We start from the raw sequence: 18,609 nt of genomic DNA, 5'->3' as shown, positions 1-18,609 counted from the left end.
ACAGAAAGAAAATCCATATTATTTCATCGGGCACTGATGGAGAAACAGGTTTAGCGTATTGTCTTGTGTTTCATACTCACAGCCTGTGTGGAGAGCATGTTGTTGATGGTGTGGTCATACTGCTCGGCGAGGATGGCTAGTTTCCGGGTCTGCTCCTCCTTCAGTCTCTTCAGCATAGTCTTGTGTTCGGGCTTCGGCGTGCTCTCCAGCAGGTGGTTTCGCAGGGCTTTGTACTGCCGGGTCTGGATCTTACATGCATCCTGGAACTGTTTCTTGATCTGGAGCTCTTTGGACTGTCAGAGAGGCAAAAAGTCAGTAAACTAAAGTTTTGAGGAAATAAATTAAATAATTAGGGTAGTACATAACAAGACTTCATCAAAACAATTAGCTGGTGGGTTGTCAGAACAAATAATAAGTCAAAAGAAAGCATTTATAGTTAGTTAGAGTTAGAGTTAGAGTTAACTAATCCTAACCCAAACTAATATATGATTTTTCTGAATGTTAACATGGTATACACTTATGAATGAAACCAAACTAGCAGACAAGCCATAAATACAACAAAATAAACATGTAAAACATATCTAAAAGTAATCTCAATAATTAACTTGCCAATTAGTTAGTGGACTAGTCAAAAATACACAATAAATGGAGGGAATCTAAAAGTAATCTAACAAGAATCTAAAGTTCGTTGACAAACTTTGATGTGCGCTTGAAAAAGCCAATGTGACTGCTAGGACTGGGAATGACAGTTGGCAGGAATCACAATGGTTGCTAAGGCGATGCTTGTCAGATGCTAAAATGTTTATGGCATAGCTAGGAGGTTGCTAAGCAGTTGCTAATGTAAACTGGGTTAATAAATGGCAGCCGTTATGTACGTTTGATCAAATCCTAATACTTAGGTTAGCTAGATCGCAAGAGGCTGTGATATGAAATATTTATTATTTAATTAATAAAAAACAGGTCATTTGTAAGAGCTGTCGCAAAATTGATGCCAGCATGAGGAAATACAACATCCAGCACCTAAAAAAGCACCACAGGCCGCTATATGAGGAGTGTCTTGCTAAAAAGTCAACTAAAAGTATTCCCAGTGACACTCAATCTAGCAACAAGCAACAGCAAAGTACAATTGAAGTTGTTTTGCGGCTGTTACATCGTATGAAAAAAAACATCACAAAGACACCAGGAGATAACTAACAAAACTCACGACCTCACTAATGACTTGGTGACAGTGCCTTTTAATACAGTGACCAAAGAGGGAGTTAAAACCCCATCCAAATGCTGGACAGGAGATCTCTCCTCTTCCGTCTCACACATATTTTTGCCATTTTGCAGTATCACAGTTGTATGTTGAATGTCTAGATGTTTTGTGTAGCATAATTATTTTGTTTTAGACAATATACGCTACAGAAAGGCTCTTATCAGCCATGTTTGTTTGCTGACTGTTCTGTATTTTTATTGTTATTATTTTGTTAATATCTCGCTATTTTGAGTTGAACTTCGTGTCACTTTATTTGTGCTTACTGTTTGCTCGAGTAAAAATATAGTGTTTATTTTCGGAATATTAAAAAACTAATTTAAATGAATGTTGAAGTAAATTAATATATTTTCATTTTCCTTTTTTTAACATTTTAGTAGTAAGAAGCTATGATACAGATTATTGAGCTGAAGCTTGACTACAAAATTAAATTGCAAATTGAATCGAAATCGCAATATCTGTCAATAAAAAAAAAAATAATAATAATTTGATATTTTCCCCAAATCGCGCAGCCCTAGCTAGAAAACTAGTTAAAATTTGTTTAACCATAATACCTCACATACATCGGTTTAAGAATTTCTCAACCTTGACCTTAAAACTGGAGTGAGGTTACCTTGAGGCTTTTGGGCTGCTGTCGGACCTCCATGACGTGTTTGCGCCTGAGCTCCCTCTCTCTGCGCTTGTTGTACTCCAGCTGGTTGGTGAGCTCAGTCTGATGCTGCAGGCGAATCTGCTCCGCACGCATTTTCTGGATGGTGCCCAGGTGCCTGAACTCCAGCTCCTGCATGGACTCGTGGTGTCGGAGCAGCATGGCATGTTCCAGATCTTTTTGCGTCTGGCGCTTGTTCAACTCCTGAGAACGATAAAAAAAAAAACAAGAGAGCTAAAAAAACTGGACAGCTCTCAATCACATTTGAACATTTCCATACATGCTGTCACCTAACCTCTCTCATGAGATCTTGCTCCACATTGTGACGCACAATAAGAATGCGGCGCTTAAACCTGCGGCACTCGAGCTCCAGATACTGACGCTGTCTGCGCAGGAGATTGGCTTCCTCCTCCGCCTGAAAGTGCTGGATGTTCTCCTTCTGCTTGGACAGCCACTCCTGCTTCTCCTTCTTTGGTGTGGACTGGTTCTCATTCAGTTCCTGCAATGAAAATATGTAATAAACGGGAATGAGCAATGGAATTTATGAAGGATGAGAGAGTGAGGCTGTCTAAAGTGGCTCCCTGACCTCTTTGAGCTGTTCCTTGCGCAGTTTGTACTCTCGTTTCTGAGACTCCAGGAAGCTATTGAGCTCCTTCTTCTGCTGGCTCTGAATGTGCTGCAAGAATTTCTTCTCGTCGTTCGCAAAAGTCTTGGCCTAGAAAGAAAAATGATTCAGATAAAAATGTTTTGCTACATCTTTTCTTGTTTTATTTTTGGTTGATTAAGTCACAGTACATCTTTCTCCATGGTGCCCTGGTGCTTCTTGATGAGTTTGTCCATCTCAGCAGCAAAACTGTTCCTCTGGTTCTCCAGTTCTTTGTCCAGCTTGAGTCTGTGCTCGTCCATCTCGCCCTTCAGCTTATTTTCCAGAGCCAGGAGGTGTTTTTGGTGCTGCCTGCGCATACGTTTGTAGCCAGACATCTGCTCGCGCACCTCGGAGTCCTGCTCGTGTTCTTGAATCTGACGCGTCACCTACAACACACAAAGACAAGTGTTTGACCAACAGAACAGAACCAGCCTTCATTCTTCGAACGTTGGAGAAGCAGTAAACTATTAAACTTAAACTGATCAAAGAGGCTCCTTGACTGTTTTTGGGTGGTAATGTGGCTCTCACCAGGGAAGCTGTGCGGATGGTGGCAAAGTGCTCTCGATTGCGGTACTGACGCCGTGGAGTCTGTGCTGGGGGAGACTGGGGCTCTGTGGGCTGTTTCTGAACTTCAGTTTCTTCTTGGTAGCTCTCTTCCTCCTACAGACAGCATATGAATATCATAAAAAACAGAACAAACAGGCCATGCATGTTTGATGTGCTTTAAATTTTAAAGACAATCGAATAACCGGTATCTTAAAAGTCTTAAAGCCCTGTATTTTTACTTCAAGCATTTTAGTACTTAACTTTGAGTACTACCATTTTTATTTTACTATTAGCAGTTTAGCAAAGGCTCTGGTAAACAATATAGTTGTTTGAAAATTAAGGAAATATATATTATTAATATTCAAAAAAACATTTTTTACCCCAATTTACAGTCTAGATTAATTGACAAACATTTTACTGAAAAAACCTTTACCTTTTTAGCTTTAGAATTTTTGTTTCATCCATTTATCTGATGAATCAACGCTTAATATTTTTTTAGCCATAACGGAATGAAAAAACTAACCACACATCATTTTTATGTGCTGTTTAGTAGTAATTTAGTAATGTTTTATATCACAACTATAGAACATATATTTAAAAATGCATTTAAAGGTGCTGTATGTAGGTGTTTGACTTTTCATAAGCATAAAAACACCATATTATGTTTGCAGATATTTAAGAAACATGCTAAATGAACATACCTGTTCATCTGAAAAACTATGCTAAAGGTATATATTGTGCTTTAAAAATGTGAGTTACGTGCCGTTTCTGTCTTTTGTTTTGGTCATTTAACCTGCCCAAAGCCAGTTTAGCCAATTATATTTCAGCACCTCGGGTTACCTTGGTGGAAAACAACATGTTTTATTCAGTCAGAAAGGCTTTCAAAGCATGTGTCCGTGACCGAAATGCGACCACCTGTGGACAGTAGCAGACTCCGAAATGAGAAGCAGATTCAGAGTTCCACATGAGGTGGTTATTAATTAGCAAATAATAAAAATATTACAAAAGTAAACATTAGGTGAGCAGGTTACATTGTAACCCTGTGTCTCAACAACACGCTGTCATGAGATTTGCAGTGATAAGCAATTTGGCTGTTTGCACCAGAAGAAACACAACAGAAATTTAAATACAACCATTCAGAAGCACTGAATATGCACTCACTCGTGAAATGGCAAGGTTTATCATCTAATTAACACATATTAAACCTCTTTAACATTATTAAATGTACATGTTGAAGCACTATGTGTTGGTTTTGAGTCACAGTTCTGAAGTTAAATTTCAAACTGTTTATTTTATTTTCAATACCTGAGGTAAACTATCTGCTGCTTTCAGTAGTTTGGCAATAAATGTCATGTAAAATGGCATTTGAACTCACATTGTTAGCATTTAACAATAAACAAAATACAAGAGGTGTACCTGAGGTGATCATGGTTATTTTTTTTGTTGTGCACCTGCAAGAAATAGATGCCGTCTCTAATATATCAATTCGAGGAGTTGGTTAGGACACAAACTCCTTTTAATATAGTGAAAATTGCTTCTATAGCATGCGGTTGCTTTTATTTTTATTTTATTAACACAATTTCAATCAGCCTTTAGGCTCGATTGTCAGACTCGCTCCTGTTGGTCATCAATCTGGCAACCTGCGCTTGAGTTTCTTTTGATCCAGGAATGCAATTCCTAGTTCAATCATTGGGTGTCAAACTTACATACTGCACCTTTAAATAATGTGAAAGGTTGTACAAAACACGCTAAAGAAGTAGCAAATCTGTATAGATTTAGGTACAGGAGTTCAGAATAAGATATAAAAAAGTATACATGTGCTTAGCTGATAGATTCTTTTGCTATGAACAGGGTAAGGCACTGGCTAATCAGATTAGAGATGGATTGAAATAGTAGTTTTCAGTTCTCTCCCCAATAACCACCAGGAGGTCACTGAATGAGATTTGTACAGTCTATTTGACAGTATTGTCTGAGACTGATCAACCTGTATCTCATGCGCTAAAGAAACCTTGAGTGATTTAATACCCACACCTTAATGTAAATACAAACCGGTTTGACGTGAATTATGGAGCTGTTGGGTATGATGGTCTGGTCTTTCTCCATCAGGTCCACCTCACTCTTGTTGTCGTCAGCGGCGTCTGTAGCGTCAGGCAGGCTGTTGACCGAGCTGCTCTGTGAGCTTGCACTGATCGACATGCTAGGGATGGATTGGTTACTGCCTACGCTGTTCACTGTGCCCGTACGCCCAACACTGTGCTCTACTTCCTGCAACACATTGAATGAATGGAAAGGTTTTTTCAGTAAAAATATCCTGAATCAGTTGAGGCAGTGTGTCTCTATAGACAGGACGAAACACAACTTCCTCCTGCTGCAGGAAGACTCTGAAATGCATTTGGCAGAGCACCAAGGGTCAAAGGAAACGGAGACATACAGTACAACTACAATAACTGACCTCTTCATCGTCTGGGACCTCTACCGCAGGGCCGTTGTGGGCCTCCTGGAAGAGGATCTTTTTCATCTTGCGGGACTGCAGGTTGTCCAGCTCTCTCACAGCATCTTTGGTGCGCTGGATCAGGTCAATAAGCACAGACTCCGGCCGCTCGCGCTGGACAAATGCATGCTGCACATGGGAAAAAGAGATCAACATACAAGGATCAGATGCCTTAAAAAAACTAAGAGAGAATTTGAAACCGTTTCAAACGAGCAAGTAATATGAATGCGCACATTAAAAATAGCAATAATTTATATGTTTAATTTCTGTTTTATTAAAGAACAATCATTTTATTTAGTTAGATTGCATTAAAATTAAATGTGACAGAAAGTGTCAGTAAATACCTTTACATCTTTATCTTCACAAGATCTTACATCTTATATTAACAATTTTATATCTCAATTTAATTCTGTTCTTTTTAACATCTGAACTCAAACAATCCTTAAAGACATCACAGTTTCCTGCTTTTAACAAAAAATAGTTGTTAAGCACCAAATCAGCATAGAATCATTTCTAAAGGATCATGTAATAGTGAAGACTGGAGTAGCAGTGGTGTAATTAATACTTAAAGTAATTAAAACCAATTCTTAATAAAGTAATATTAATAAATAATACTTAAAGGAGTGGTCCACTGTGATATCATATTTTAAACTTTAGTTGATGTGTAATGTAGCTGTGTGAACACAAACAACATCTCTGAATGTAATAACTCAAAGTTCAATGCAAAGGGAGACATAGGCTTTTACAGAGTTAGCTTAACAAAGCCTACAGTGAATAAAGTTTAGGGACTACAAAAAAATTCATCCGGGCTAGTGAGATCACAGGGGGTGTAGCCAGAGGCATTGTAATGTTATCGCAAAGAAAACTAAAATGTCTCCAAACGCTGCTATTGCCACAGAGCTTCTTTTGTTTCTGCATTTGAGCTTCCAAAGGACATGAAACAAAGAGAGAAGTGCTTACAAATTAATTTTATTATGTTCCAGAGAATTATATAAAAATGTATAGCTAGCATTTGACAAAGGACAGCTTCCAGAATCTCTCTCAGTTCAGTACTGGCTGTAGCTAAAACTACCACAACTGACGAAGCTGTGGATAGTAAGCCACAACCTGTAAGTATTTTTAATTGTTAAAATTGATCTATTACATTACACAGTTTTTAGCGTTAACGCTATGTTGTAGCAAAGATGTAAATAAGGATGTAAACAATGGGAAATGCTGTTTGGCACGTTAACAATTTAGCTACAAATTCATATTTATCCATCAAACGGCTGTAAACACCCACAATATTCAGCAGCGCTGCAGTGTGTCTTTATGCGGTCGCTTTCAGTGTCTCTCTATGCAGCGGCTTTCCGTGCATTCTACATCTCAAATAACAAACTCGCAAAAGATGTGGGAACATTTTATAATACTTACAGATGCTTATTCTGAATATATATGAAAGACACTTGTCAGATTTTATTTTAGAGAGCAGGTGTGAGGTTCAGCTGTGTGCTCTTCATTTTCTGTCTGACTCATGCAAACTGATTGGCTGTTTACACAACCCAAAAGGACGTGCTTGTAGGGGCGTGAAGTAGTGAAGTGGAGCCAATCCGCAAATCACAGCACATTATGTTAGCTGACCAATCAGAGCGTCTTGAGGGCGGGCCTTTCAGAGTGAAAGATTACAAATTTCTTTAAATATATATATTTAATTGTAAAATACATTCTAAGTAAGCCTATACTGTCAACACAGTCTCATGTCTTCAAAGTAATGCAAATTTTCAGTTTCAAAGCACAGATGTGTCTATTGTATAACAAATGGCAAAGTAACACTTTCAAGATGGTCAACTGGCCGCACGGGTTCTGTCTCCAGTACTCCATTTGCATGCTTTGTGTTCATGCTAAAATGTATCATGAATGAGTACTTATATGCTGATGAGACTAGGGCTGGGGGGAAAGACAATTTACCCTGCTGACAACAACACTTCTTTTGCATGCTTTGTTTAGGTTTGTCCCCACCTCTATGTATTAATGTCTGTAAAAATGTATTTAAAACTACTAGAGTGCTACTTGCACTAGTTCAGAGTTCTTTCGATGTTGCCACAGCAATGCAGACTTCTTTTTATTAAAATTCTCCCTGGTTTTTGGCTCATCTTACAACTTTACAACAGTTTTGGTGCCATGACCCGAATAGAGAAATTCACAAGTTTTGGTGCCATGACCCGGATAGAGAAATTCACAAGGTTTGGTGCCATGACCCGGATAGAGAAATTCACAACAGTTTTGGTGCCGTGACCCGGATAGAGAAATTCACAACAAGAGGAACCATGAAATACGATATTCATTTTCATGTTAGCCGAGTAGCTGTATATAATCAAAATAAGATATATGAAAAAATAACGTGATTTTCTACAAGTGACTCTGAACCACCCCTTTAAAGTATATATTTTTATAATTTGGAAAAAAATACTTTATTTTTAAGAAAGTAATATTTTTGACAAATTAAGAATAACCTGTCACGTTTTGCATTGTTTCCAACAAATGTGTTTGTGACATTGTAGCGGTATACTTTTCAATAATTAAATAGTAATACTAATAATAAAATCTAAAAGATAAAATATTAAAAAGTTTCTTTTTATTGTTTTGAAGAACTAATTGTTTTATTGGTCAGAGGCTTCTATTTACAACATGTTTTCCCCTCACAGATTTACACTTGAAATTGAAATGAAATTGACACCATTGTGTTTAAAACTCTCTGTATAGCATCAACTTTAGGATTTTTTTAATTGAGTGAAAGTGGATAAAGCACAGTAATAATCTGAACTACTACCAAGCCAGCTAATAAGTGTTTTATTGTTCGGCTTAGCATTATGAACTCCCTTGTGCCACAGATGCAAGAAAACATCAGAAAGCCAAAACAGTTAGATTAAAACCAAACAGCTAAAGGCATCAGAGTGCAGAGACCACTGGAAAGATTCCTTTAAAAATTGAATGAATTCTTAGAACGTCCCCCGGCATCATCTTCAAGAAAAACTCGCTGAACCCCAAACTCCAGTCTGAACAGTGAACTTTCTTTCACTTACTTTCAGCAGTTCTTCAGAGTGTGGTCTGTCCTGGGGTAACTTCTGTAAGCAGGAGTCCACAAAGTTTCTGAAGTAGTCCGTCCTGAGTGAAAACAAAGCGATCAAGCAGATTTCAAACACTACAGCTCTGAGTGGAAGAATGAGAGAAAAGCCATCACTCACCATTCACTGGACTGCAGGGATGGACTCTCATTCTGCGCAATGTGGTATAAGGCACTCATAGCATTCATGTTGAAGAGTGGAGGTTTCCTTTCAGCTGGAGGAGAAAACATAGTCGGAAACAGAGTGGAAAAACAAAAATATATAGGTCTATGTCAATCAAATCTTTTAATCTCACCTAATTCAATAGAGGTTATTCCTAGAGACCAGATGTCAACCTTTCCATCATATTGGCCCTCATCCATGGCCAGGATCACCTCTGGGGCCATCCTGAGATTGAAGAAACAGTAATCATCAATAAATGAACAATAATACATTTCAGCAGTTGGCTTTGGTTTTGGTGCGCGACAAACACTGGCATGAAATAAAGACAGAATGTGGCAGACAACCCTAGAGAATTGAGAACATATATTGAGAACTTCTATATGCTGGATTCAGTGGCTGACGCACCTCTTCCGTGCTGCTGCTTGGTGTGTGTGTTCATACAATTGACGTACTGCCCATAGACATTATAGAAAGCATGGTTTGCTTTCGGTTCATTGCTTTTAACAAGTCAACGCGACCACCATCTATTATAATGACTGTAGTACTGCCAGTCTCTGTTCAGGATATATCTGAAATTTTTATCTCCTGAAACATTGCATTTCGGGATAATCGTAATGCAGCTCTTTGATAAGTAGGAGAACTCTCCCTTCTCTCTATGTAGGCTAGTATTAAATGAACACAATATGTAGCCTAATCCTCTTTCTTTTTCCACTTCAGAGAAGAGAGAGGAGAATACAGAAAAAACGCAAAATTTTGGACTTCAGTGTGCAAAGACCTTAAGAGGGGCATGGTTAAGAATATTGTGCCTGAAGCAGTCAAACTGATGTCAACAGAGAAGGTTTGCCACTCCACACGCAGAAGCAAGTAGTCAGACTTTGATTGAAGATTATCATAATGGATTAATTGCCATGGATTAATTGTTCACCTAAAGAATAACAACGTGCTCTAGCAAAATAATCATTGCAAATTTTAATTTTACACTGACTTTTATTATTAACAGTCTGATGAACGCTATGAAGTTTGTAACCGTTTAACAGATGTTTAACTCACCAATAAGGAGTCCCCACAAATGAATTGGCAGGAGAGGCGATGGAGGCAGAACCGAAATCTGCCAGCTTCACCTGTCCAGGCTCTGTGAGCAGGATGTTTCCAGCCTTGATATCCCTTAGAAAACAAAAAAAGTTGGGGGATGAGGGGGTGGAAGTAATCTTATAAACCTGAACTACACACTGTCCTTATTTGGCACCTGAAATGTCAACCTTTTGAGACTGAGACATCACATTATGTATTGCAACAGCAAGATTAAAATATTGGCATGGCATGTTAATGTCTTTGATTTAGTGGAATGGACTGATGTAAATAATCCCCCAAATACACTTCAAAATTTACCAGTTTTGTGACAACACTTTACAGTAAGGTTGTATTAAATAAATTTAATATTAAATATTGAATAAAGTAGTATTTATTCATTATTAATGTTAGCTAATAAAAATAAAGTTGTTCATTATTAGTTCATGTTAACTCACAGTGCATTAACTAATGTTAACAAGCAAGAAATTAAACAATGATTTTAATCATGTTGAACTATCAATAATATATGCTGTACAAGTACTGTTCATTATTAGTTCATGTGAGTAAATACATTAACATTATTGTAAATTGTGACCAGTTTTGTCAATGAATTACTGCAAAAAACTTTACTTTATGGATTTTTCCTTTTTATATGATACATATAACCAGTAATACAAATGAAACCACACTAGATATAGTACAGCTTCTTCTGAAAATCAGCATGAGATTGCAAATACGATATTGACTTTATACAACAGTTCAACAAACAAGAAGTTAATACTGAGTAAGTAACATTTTAAGGCTAGTTTGTACTCCATGTGTTCGCTAGTTCGCTTGAGTGCACGCGGTCAATGTGACATCATCGCTGTGTTTCACTGGAGCTTTGGTTTGGGTGCGCGCTTCATGATTTCAGCTGGCGGAATGCACAAAATTTTTTGAGACTCGAGCGAACATTTCGGGTGTTGCCGCAATTCATTTGAGTTGAATATGAGTCACTTTGAAGAGATTTTGTCTGAAACAGCTCCGCCTGTACAGACATCGATATCATCCGTCCATGCGTGATCACAGGGATAACCAGATGGACAATAATTCTTGGCTAGAAATTGCAACAGTGGAAAAGGGGGCAAGTATTTGTTAAGTTTGGAAAAACCTGAGGGATAAGATTGTTAAAGCCAAAAGAGACCATGCCAAAAGTGGAGACCCAGGTACACAATTACAGAAATATGTTTTTCCACCATTCATAAGCTTTACACTGATGTATATATTACAATTTTGAATTTAAAACAATTTAATAGTTAAAAAAAACTATAATTAAGGAACAAATTATTTCCTTGAAAACTGGAAAAGAATATTTGAACCCATCAGTTTACAATGTACTGATGTCGTATTTTACTAGGTTTTATTGGTGATAATGGTCAGGATTTTTGGACCATTATTGGCTTTTTAGCATACAAGTAGAAGACAAACTAGCCAGACAGCAATGTGTGAATTGTGGAGTGGGCTAAATTAAAAAAAAAAAATCTGTGTTTTTTAGTAAGGGTACTTTTTTGCTTTTATTCTTGCCATGATAAAAATATATTTGTAGACAAACACATGTTCACTTGTCATTAATATTTGAATAAACTTTAATAGGTAAAACTGTCCGAGATATGAACAAAAGCAAGTGATGCAGCAGAGTTTGTTTAAAAGAAATCTTGAATGTTTATAAAAACCATAATCATTAAAATAATTTATAAAAATAACACAAATACCTAGTTTAAAAGTCATCAGTAATATTAATGATATGACGTAGTTCAGGAAACTTTCTACTTCTCTGTTTGTTTGTCTGATTTTACGGTCAGTTTTTTTTTACTGCCCCCTGTCATTTTAAAGAATATCACAACGTTGAACACGTTAAGTATAAAAGCCTCGTCCGTTTCGTAAAGGTGCACGCAGTCAGCGGAGGCCCGTGAAAATATAAACTGAATTTAAATTTAAATCAACCTTTTTTTAGACATAATATTAATAATATTATTTTGCCAATGAAAGGTTTTCTAGCATTGTTTGGAGCTAAACAAGCTAAATAGCCAAACCAGATATATTTAACAATGTTTAGTGTCAGAAAGTTCAACAAAACACCTGGCAGTTCCACGAAAACACAGACATATTCTTTATCAGAGTGAGTCATGTCTATACTGATTCAGTTCAGTAATACATAGCCGGATTCTAAGGCACTTCTCTTCTGATTCACTCACCTGTGAATCATGTTGTGGGAGTGGAGGTACGCCAAACCCTGCAAAGCACCATGAGTAATCGCTGCGATCTCAATCTCCTGTAAAGGTTTTTTGTGTACTGCGGGTAAAACAAAAATCAGTTTTAAAGAAGTCTCACTGGAGGTAAACAAACACTTCCAAAAATACATCATTCTTTTTTTGTAGCTAGAGACAGTATGAACACAATACTATCTTTGAAGCATATCAACACAAGCATCAAAATATCCAAGCTTACCCTCGAGGAGATCTGAGGTGGACCCCAGACAGTACTCCATAACCAGCTGGAGAATCAGAGACATGTTTCAGCAAGGAGTCCATGCACAGAGAAAACAAGTTACAGAAGAAAACTGTTCATATTCAAAACTTCCATGAATATAGACTGTTGGCATAAGAGCTGATACATAATCAGCGCTGAGTTTCTTACCCATGCTGTGTGCTCTCGTAGGTAGCATCCTTTATACTCTATGCTGTTTGGGTGCTTTATCCTCTGAAGGAATTTCACCTCTTTTATTATATCCTGCCATTTCTGGAAAAAACAGAGAGAGAATGGATTAAATTTGAAAGAAAGTGTTCTGGGCCGCATGAGGAATCTGAATATTTGTATCTTTATTTGGAACAATTGTTTCTAAGACATGACATAGTGTTCAGATAAAGAGCAGAGCCTTTTATTTTTCCTCACTGTATATAAAAATGGTCAACTATAAGACGCAGTACTCTTCAGTATCTTTTTTTACTGAACTGATTTTTTAAATCAATATTTCCATTTCATCACTTGAAAATCAAATCATTTGGTTTCATTTAGGGCTGTGCAACTAATCAAAATTCAGTTTCGATTTTAATTTTGGCTTCTAACAATTATTAAAAAACATTAATCAAGATAAAATGATTATTGCATCATACACCACCCCCTTTCCAGTTGTACATATTTGTTGTTCTGCAAAGCTCAGTTTCACGTGAAAATGACTAAAAGCATGAACTGTAATGTAACTTCTGCAGCACATGATGCGCATCATTTATTGATGTACATTCTAATCATTCATGTTTTTAAAAGCGCGAAAGAGATCGCATGCTGTTGTGTGTATGCGTCGTCAGAGACGAACAGCACTCACATCTAGTCATTTAATGTGAGCACTTTAATGGTTAAATACATGCAAATTGGGTCAAAAAGCTGTGTTGAGTGATTATTCATATTAACCCTAATTTATGTAATAAACAAACGAGTTGAGAATCAAAAGACATGTGAAAGTGAAACCATAAATCAGAACGGTACTGCTCTTAAAGTGGCAACACGCAATATTCCTGCTGCCGACTGTTTTATCATTATTAATCAAAAAACAAAAGGAGAAAATCACTCACTGCTCTTGACTAAAGGACTTCTGTAGCTATAATTAAAGTTTTTAAAGGAAAAATAACTATATATACAGTTAAAGTCGGAATTATTAGCCCTCCTGAATTATTAGCGGCCCTTTTTCCCAAAACTCTGTTTAACGGAACAGATTTTTTTGACCACATTTCTAAAAATACGTTTTAATAACTCTAATAAATGATTTCTTTTATCTGTGTCATGATGACAGTAAATAATATTTTACTAGATATTTTTCAAGATATTAGTATTCAGCTTAAAGTGCTTTATTTAAAGGCTTAATAAGGTTAACTAGGCAGGTTAGAGTAATTTGGCAAGTCATTGTATAACAGTAGTTTCGTCGCAGACAATCAAAAACATATATTGCTTAAGAAGGCTAAAAAATATTGATCTTAAAATAGTTTTTAAAATATTTAAACCTGCTTTTATTCTAGCCAAAATAAAACTAATAAGACTTTCTCCAAAAAGAAATTCCTTGCTCTGTTAAACATCATTTGGAAAATATGTATAAAAAAAATTCACAGGAGGGCGAATAATTTTGACTTTAACTGTATATCGTTTTGAATTATCGTGATTACAATTATGATCAAAATAATCGTGATTATGATTTTTCCCATAATTAAAGAGCCCTAGTGTCATTTTGATTACGTTCTGTATTCATTTCAGCATTTGGTTTAAATCCAGAACATGATTTTCACCTCATTGGACTGTTTTCCACTATAAGACATTTTCTTGATTGCCACCACCTCTGAGGTCCGCACATCTCGTGCCTGTAAAAACATACATGCATGCTTTAATTTAGTACTAGAATGAGTATGATTTTGGTGTTTACTCGCAAACTAAATTATGTTATACTTTTAAAATATATATTTTTTTAGGAGATGCAAAAGTACTCACAAAGTAAACAGCACCGAAGCTGCCATGGCCAATCTCCCTCAGGTCTGAGAAGAGTCTTTCAGGGTCTTCTTTAAAAAAGAGGTCTGCGATGTCGGGGTCTTTCAGACTCCCTGCGCGAACAGCGTTGGGCATGCTGTGAGGGGCCTGGGCCGCAGCCGCCAGTCACTATCTGGGTCTGCGACACGACAGCCCCCACTGATGGCTCATCTGCAAGACAGTGGCCTCATACGGACCCAAACCTAACAGAAAAAGAAAAGACCATTAGTACTGTATAGATAAAAATAATATGCACCTTTTGGGACCTAGAACCTGAATATATAAACAGCCCTGTGTTTAGGCATGGAACGATAACCATTTTCAAGCTATACCGTAGTTTGGAAAAGTCAAGGTTTAAAAACCGCCCAAATTTTCTGCTGTACCGTTTCTACGACATATGTAAGATTTTATTCACGTTTTTTTTTGTTTTGTTTTTTAGGGCAACAGTATCTCCAGCAGAAAAGATTTCCAAAGATGTTTTAAATTGTAAAGAAACCTGTGTTTTCTAAACGAATGAAGACAGCAGAGATCAATGATTTATTTGGATTATTTTGCCTGACATGTTTACTGCTCCAAAATAATTTTAAATGCTTCTCAAAATAAAATATATTGTGTTCAAAGGGGGAAAAAGTTTACATTTTTTTACCCAGACAGTTAAAAAGAATATATTTTAGGGCAGTAATCACAAAACCATGAAACTGATATTTTTATTGAAGGTTATCATACTGTCAGAGTCTTATACCGGCCCATACCTACCTGTGTTATGTACTATAAAATAACTGAAAGGGGAAATCGTAAAAATTAGGTTGATAAGACAACTGTAAGAGAAGCGTGTGCTTAAACTGCTGTTTGCAGCTGGGTTTGTGCATTACAGCAGATGTGGTCAAAACAGTTCCTCTTGTGAGTCTCAGAGAAAGAGAGAGAAAGAGAGAGAGAGAGAGAGAGAGAGAGAGAGAGAGGAAGTGTACAGGAGACGACCAGGAGCTGCAGTCAAAACACTAACAGCCCTTCCATTATTATGAACATAGAAAGAAAATCAGACTCCAGAATGACTCAACGGCCCTGGGCTTCCTCATCCAGCCTCTGACCACTGAATATGTCAAGTCAGTCTCTATGGAGCTGACCAAGCTATTCACAGTATAAAACGTCTTTCAGTTAACAAATTAAAACTCAATGTTTTCAAAGGTTTGTTTGAATTATTACACCAGTCATTATATTATATGCACAATTATATGCACAATTTGATCTACTGGACATTTTAAATGCCATTTTTAGAGTTTACAGGCAATGAGCCGGAAAAGATAGCCTTGATAGCCAGTTTTGTGGGAAAGAAACGGCTTGTTGATGAAAGAGGAGAATGGCCAGACTGGTTCATGCTAACAGAAAAGATAGAAAGTAACTCAAATAATCACCATATTCAAGAGAGCCTCTCTGAACACATGAAATGTCAAACCTTGAAGCAGACGTGCTACAGCAGCAGCAGCACCAGCAGAACACACCAATGCTACTTTTGTCAGAGAGAAACAGGAAACTAAGGATAAGACTCACATGGGCTCACCAAAATTGGCCCATAACACACCATGCCACAAAGCTCATATCGTCTCAAACAGTTTCATTAACATCGAGTTATACTAAAATGTCCTCCACAGTCACCAGACCTCAACCCAATGTAGCACTTTTAATATGTGCTGGAATGAGAGATTGACATGGACGTGCAGTCAACAAATCTGCAGCAAATCCTGATGCTATCATGTCAATATGAAGGAATGTTTCCAGGAGCTTGAAATAGCATGTCTGATACTTATGAATATGATGTATATAAAAGACAGAAATATCCCACTCCATCTGATGCGAGCAGGGTGTTTTAATAAGCGCAGTGTCAGAGCAGTCAAGCACACTCCAGCCAAAACTCATGAGAGGAATCGCTTCCAGCACCGGCTCCCCTCTGAAGCCCAGCAACAACTAGCACGTCAGTTTCCATGGCAACAGCATCTTTGAGCCAATGGCCAAGAGGCTGCAAACTACCGTCTCGAACGATGTTTATCTGCTTACGTGCATGACTGACTGACCGACAGAGCGATTTAATGAGAGACATCAGGACACCTGGTCCACAGCTGTATTGAATCATTCTAGATAGGCACACCTTGTAATTTTTCTGCTCCGCTGCGTCACAGTTACTAATGTCCATCACTATTCCAAATGCTAGCCCTCTGAGTTTGTAGAGCTATTTCAATCATTAGCCAGACTTCTAGACTGACGCATAGAGTACTAAAAATGTACATGTAAAAAAAGAATATGCTAAGAACATTAAACATAGTTATTATATCAACTTATTCCGGGAAAGAAACGGCTTGCTCATATACAGAAGACATGACAATAATTTCTGGAATAATGGATAAAGGATCATTCCTTTCCATCAATTCTGCATGCATAGAATTCCACATGCTTTCATTTTAAAATATCGGGACTTATGGAATTTAGATCGTAGCAATTATTAATTAATTTATTAATTATTCAAAATTTGTACATTTGAAAATCAATTTACTAAATGTTAATGATTACCTTCATAATTTTCCACCATTCATTCTAGATTAAGTTTTAATAATTTGTAATGTTATTATGTCCTTCAGAAGGAAAGTGTTTGCGTCATGTTTCAGTGTCAATTTATTATGAATAGAACACGAATGAGAACATAAAAATAGTTCTCAAAAAAGATCTTAATAATAATCACTATTGACACACACGAAAAGCGAGCACAAAAATGCTTCTATCTCTGTCTTTCCCGTATTCACTTCTCTTTGGCAGCGTATTGCAATTACAGTCAGATACAGACTTTTACAGCCAGATACAGAATTATATCTGATATTGATGCTGATTATTTCTTTACAGAACACACACGTAAATGTACCTTCATATATGCTTTTTTTATTTTTAAAGTGCTAGTAGCATTGACATTTTATGACCAAGGACCATAGTTTCAGCTAGGCATGAGCCAGTATAAAGTTCTGACATTATGATAACCTAAAGGCTTAGATAAAAACATCATGGTTTAATTGTATTGTGATTACTATAAAATATATCCTTTTTAAATGTATGGGTAAAAAACTAAAAGTTTTCCTCCTATTAACACAATTTCTGTTATTTTGGGAAACATTTTAAATATTTTGTAACAGTAAACATAGGGCTGCATAATTCTGGCTAAAATGACAATCATGTTTTTTTTAAAACATGATTATGTTTTATCTTAAAATCAAGATCATGATTTTCTCATGATTCTGTAGATGTAAAATAAAGGTTAAAATGAGTAGCCTATTATTACAGTTATTCTCAAACATACGGTAAAACAATAATAATATTAGACCTATGTGTAGGTCTACTGTTGGATAAAATGCTAAATTTTGTATAGATTTGGAATAGTGGACTTGAACAGACTTTAAATCTGTCCTGTTTGTTAATTCACAGTAAAGTGACAACATCAGAATAGGACTGTTCATAATTCTGAAGTTGAATTGTTATGTTTGGGACATATGCTTGTCATTTGTCCTTGACAACATTATTAGACCATTTATTTCACTGGTAAAATTAAACATTTGTCATTATCAGATTCCCTCTTGCATTATATTCAGCGTTATATAGACTACAGTAGTTATACTGACCCAGTAAACATTTATTTTCATGCTCAACACAAAACATAAAATGCTTGTTGTTGTCATAACTAAAATGCGATATGATCGTTTAAATGATGTGTGCGCTTTTGGTTTCACTTTCACTGCCGCATGCATTCATGTCATGGGTGCAGTCACTCTGAGAAAAAAAAAAAAAACATACATGCAAACATACTTCCCGCACGACTCCCTAACGATCACTCTATGCAACAAACTGAGCGTCATTCCCAACTTTATTACCTGTTATTCACAGCCTATGCAGGACAGTTTCTGTTCACTAAAGTAGACATGACAGGTGCACATGTCCTTTCTGAGATAAATAAACAGTACGTCAGCTCATGCGTGATTTTGCAGCCGTGAATACATCATTGCATTAAGACATAAATTACATTTTGGGGTGAATTAGACCTTATAAATACAGTATGTGACACTTTTAGGGTACATGTTGCAAAGCAAAGTATATAAAACAATG

The 18,609-nt window shown here is 36.7% G+C and overlaps 1 protein-coding gene across 1 annotated transcript in view; it reads right to left on the bottom strand.

Annotated features, from left to right (window-relative positions):
• taok1a (TAO kinase 1a) overlaps positions 1-18,609 on the bottom strand; it is a 38,081-nt gene that overhangs the window by 9,999 nt on the left and 9,473 nt on the right. Inside the window, exons 2-18 of the mRNA XM_056474440.1 lie at positions 14,437-14,675; positions 14,238-14,309; positions 12,601-12,702; positions 12,412-12,457; positions 12,159-12,255; positions 9,904-10,017; positions 8,987-9,078; positions 8,812-8,905; positions 8,650-8,731; positions 5,549-5,716; positions 5,146-5,361; positions 3,079-3,210; positions 2,700-2,936; positions 2,491-2,619; positions 2,200-2,403; positions 1,869-2,108; positions 81-293 (exon numbers count right to left, since the gene is read on the bottom strand). Of these exons, the coding sequence (XP_056330415.1) occupies positions 81-293; positions 1,869-2,108; positions 2,200-2,403; positions 2,491-2,619; positions 2,700-2,936; positions 3,079-3,210; positions 5,146-5,361; positions 5,549-5,716; positions 8,650-8,731; positions 8,812-8,905; positions 8,987-9,078; positions 9,904-10,017; positions 12,159-12,255; positions 12,412-12,457; positions 12,601-12,702; positions 14,238-14,309; positions 14,437-14,568 (2,370 nt within the window). The 5' untranslated portion in view covers positions 14,569-14,675. The remainder of the gene's footprint in view (positions 1-80; positions 294-1,868; positions 2,109-2,199; positions 2,404-2,490; positions 2,620-2,699; positions 2,937-3,078; positions 3,211-5,145; positions 5,362-5,548; positions 5,717-8,649; positions 8,732-8,811; positions 8,906-8,986; positions 9,079-9,903; positions 10,018-12,158; positions 12,256-12,411; positions 12,458-12,600; positions 12,703-14,237; positions 14,310-14,436; positions 14,676-18,609) is intronic.

Source organism: Danio aesculapii, chromosome 15 (assembly GCF_903798145.1).
Source record: "Danio aesculapii chromosome 15, fDanAes4.1, whole genome shotgun sequence".
Classification (NCBI taxonomy): Eukaryota; Metazoa; Chordata; class Actinopteri; order Cypriniformes; family Danionidae; genus Danio; species Danio aesculapii.
The sequence above is the reverse complement of the archived record's forward strand: the minus strand, read 5'-3'. Positions and strand labels throughout refer to the sequence as shown.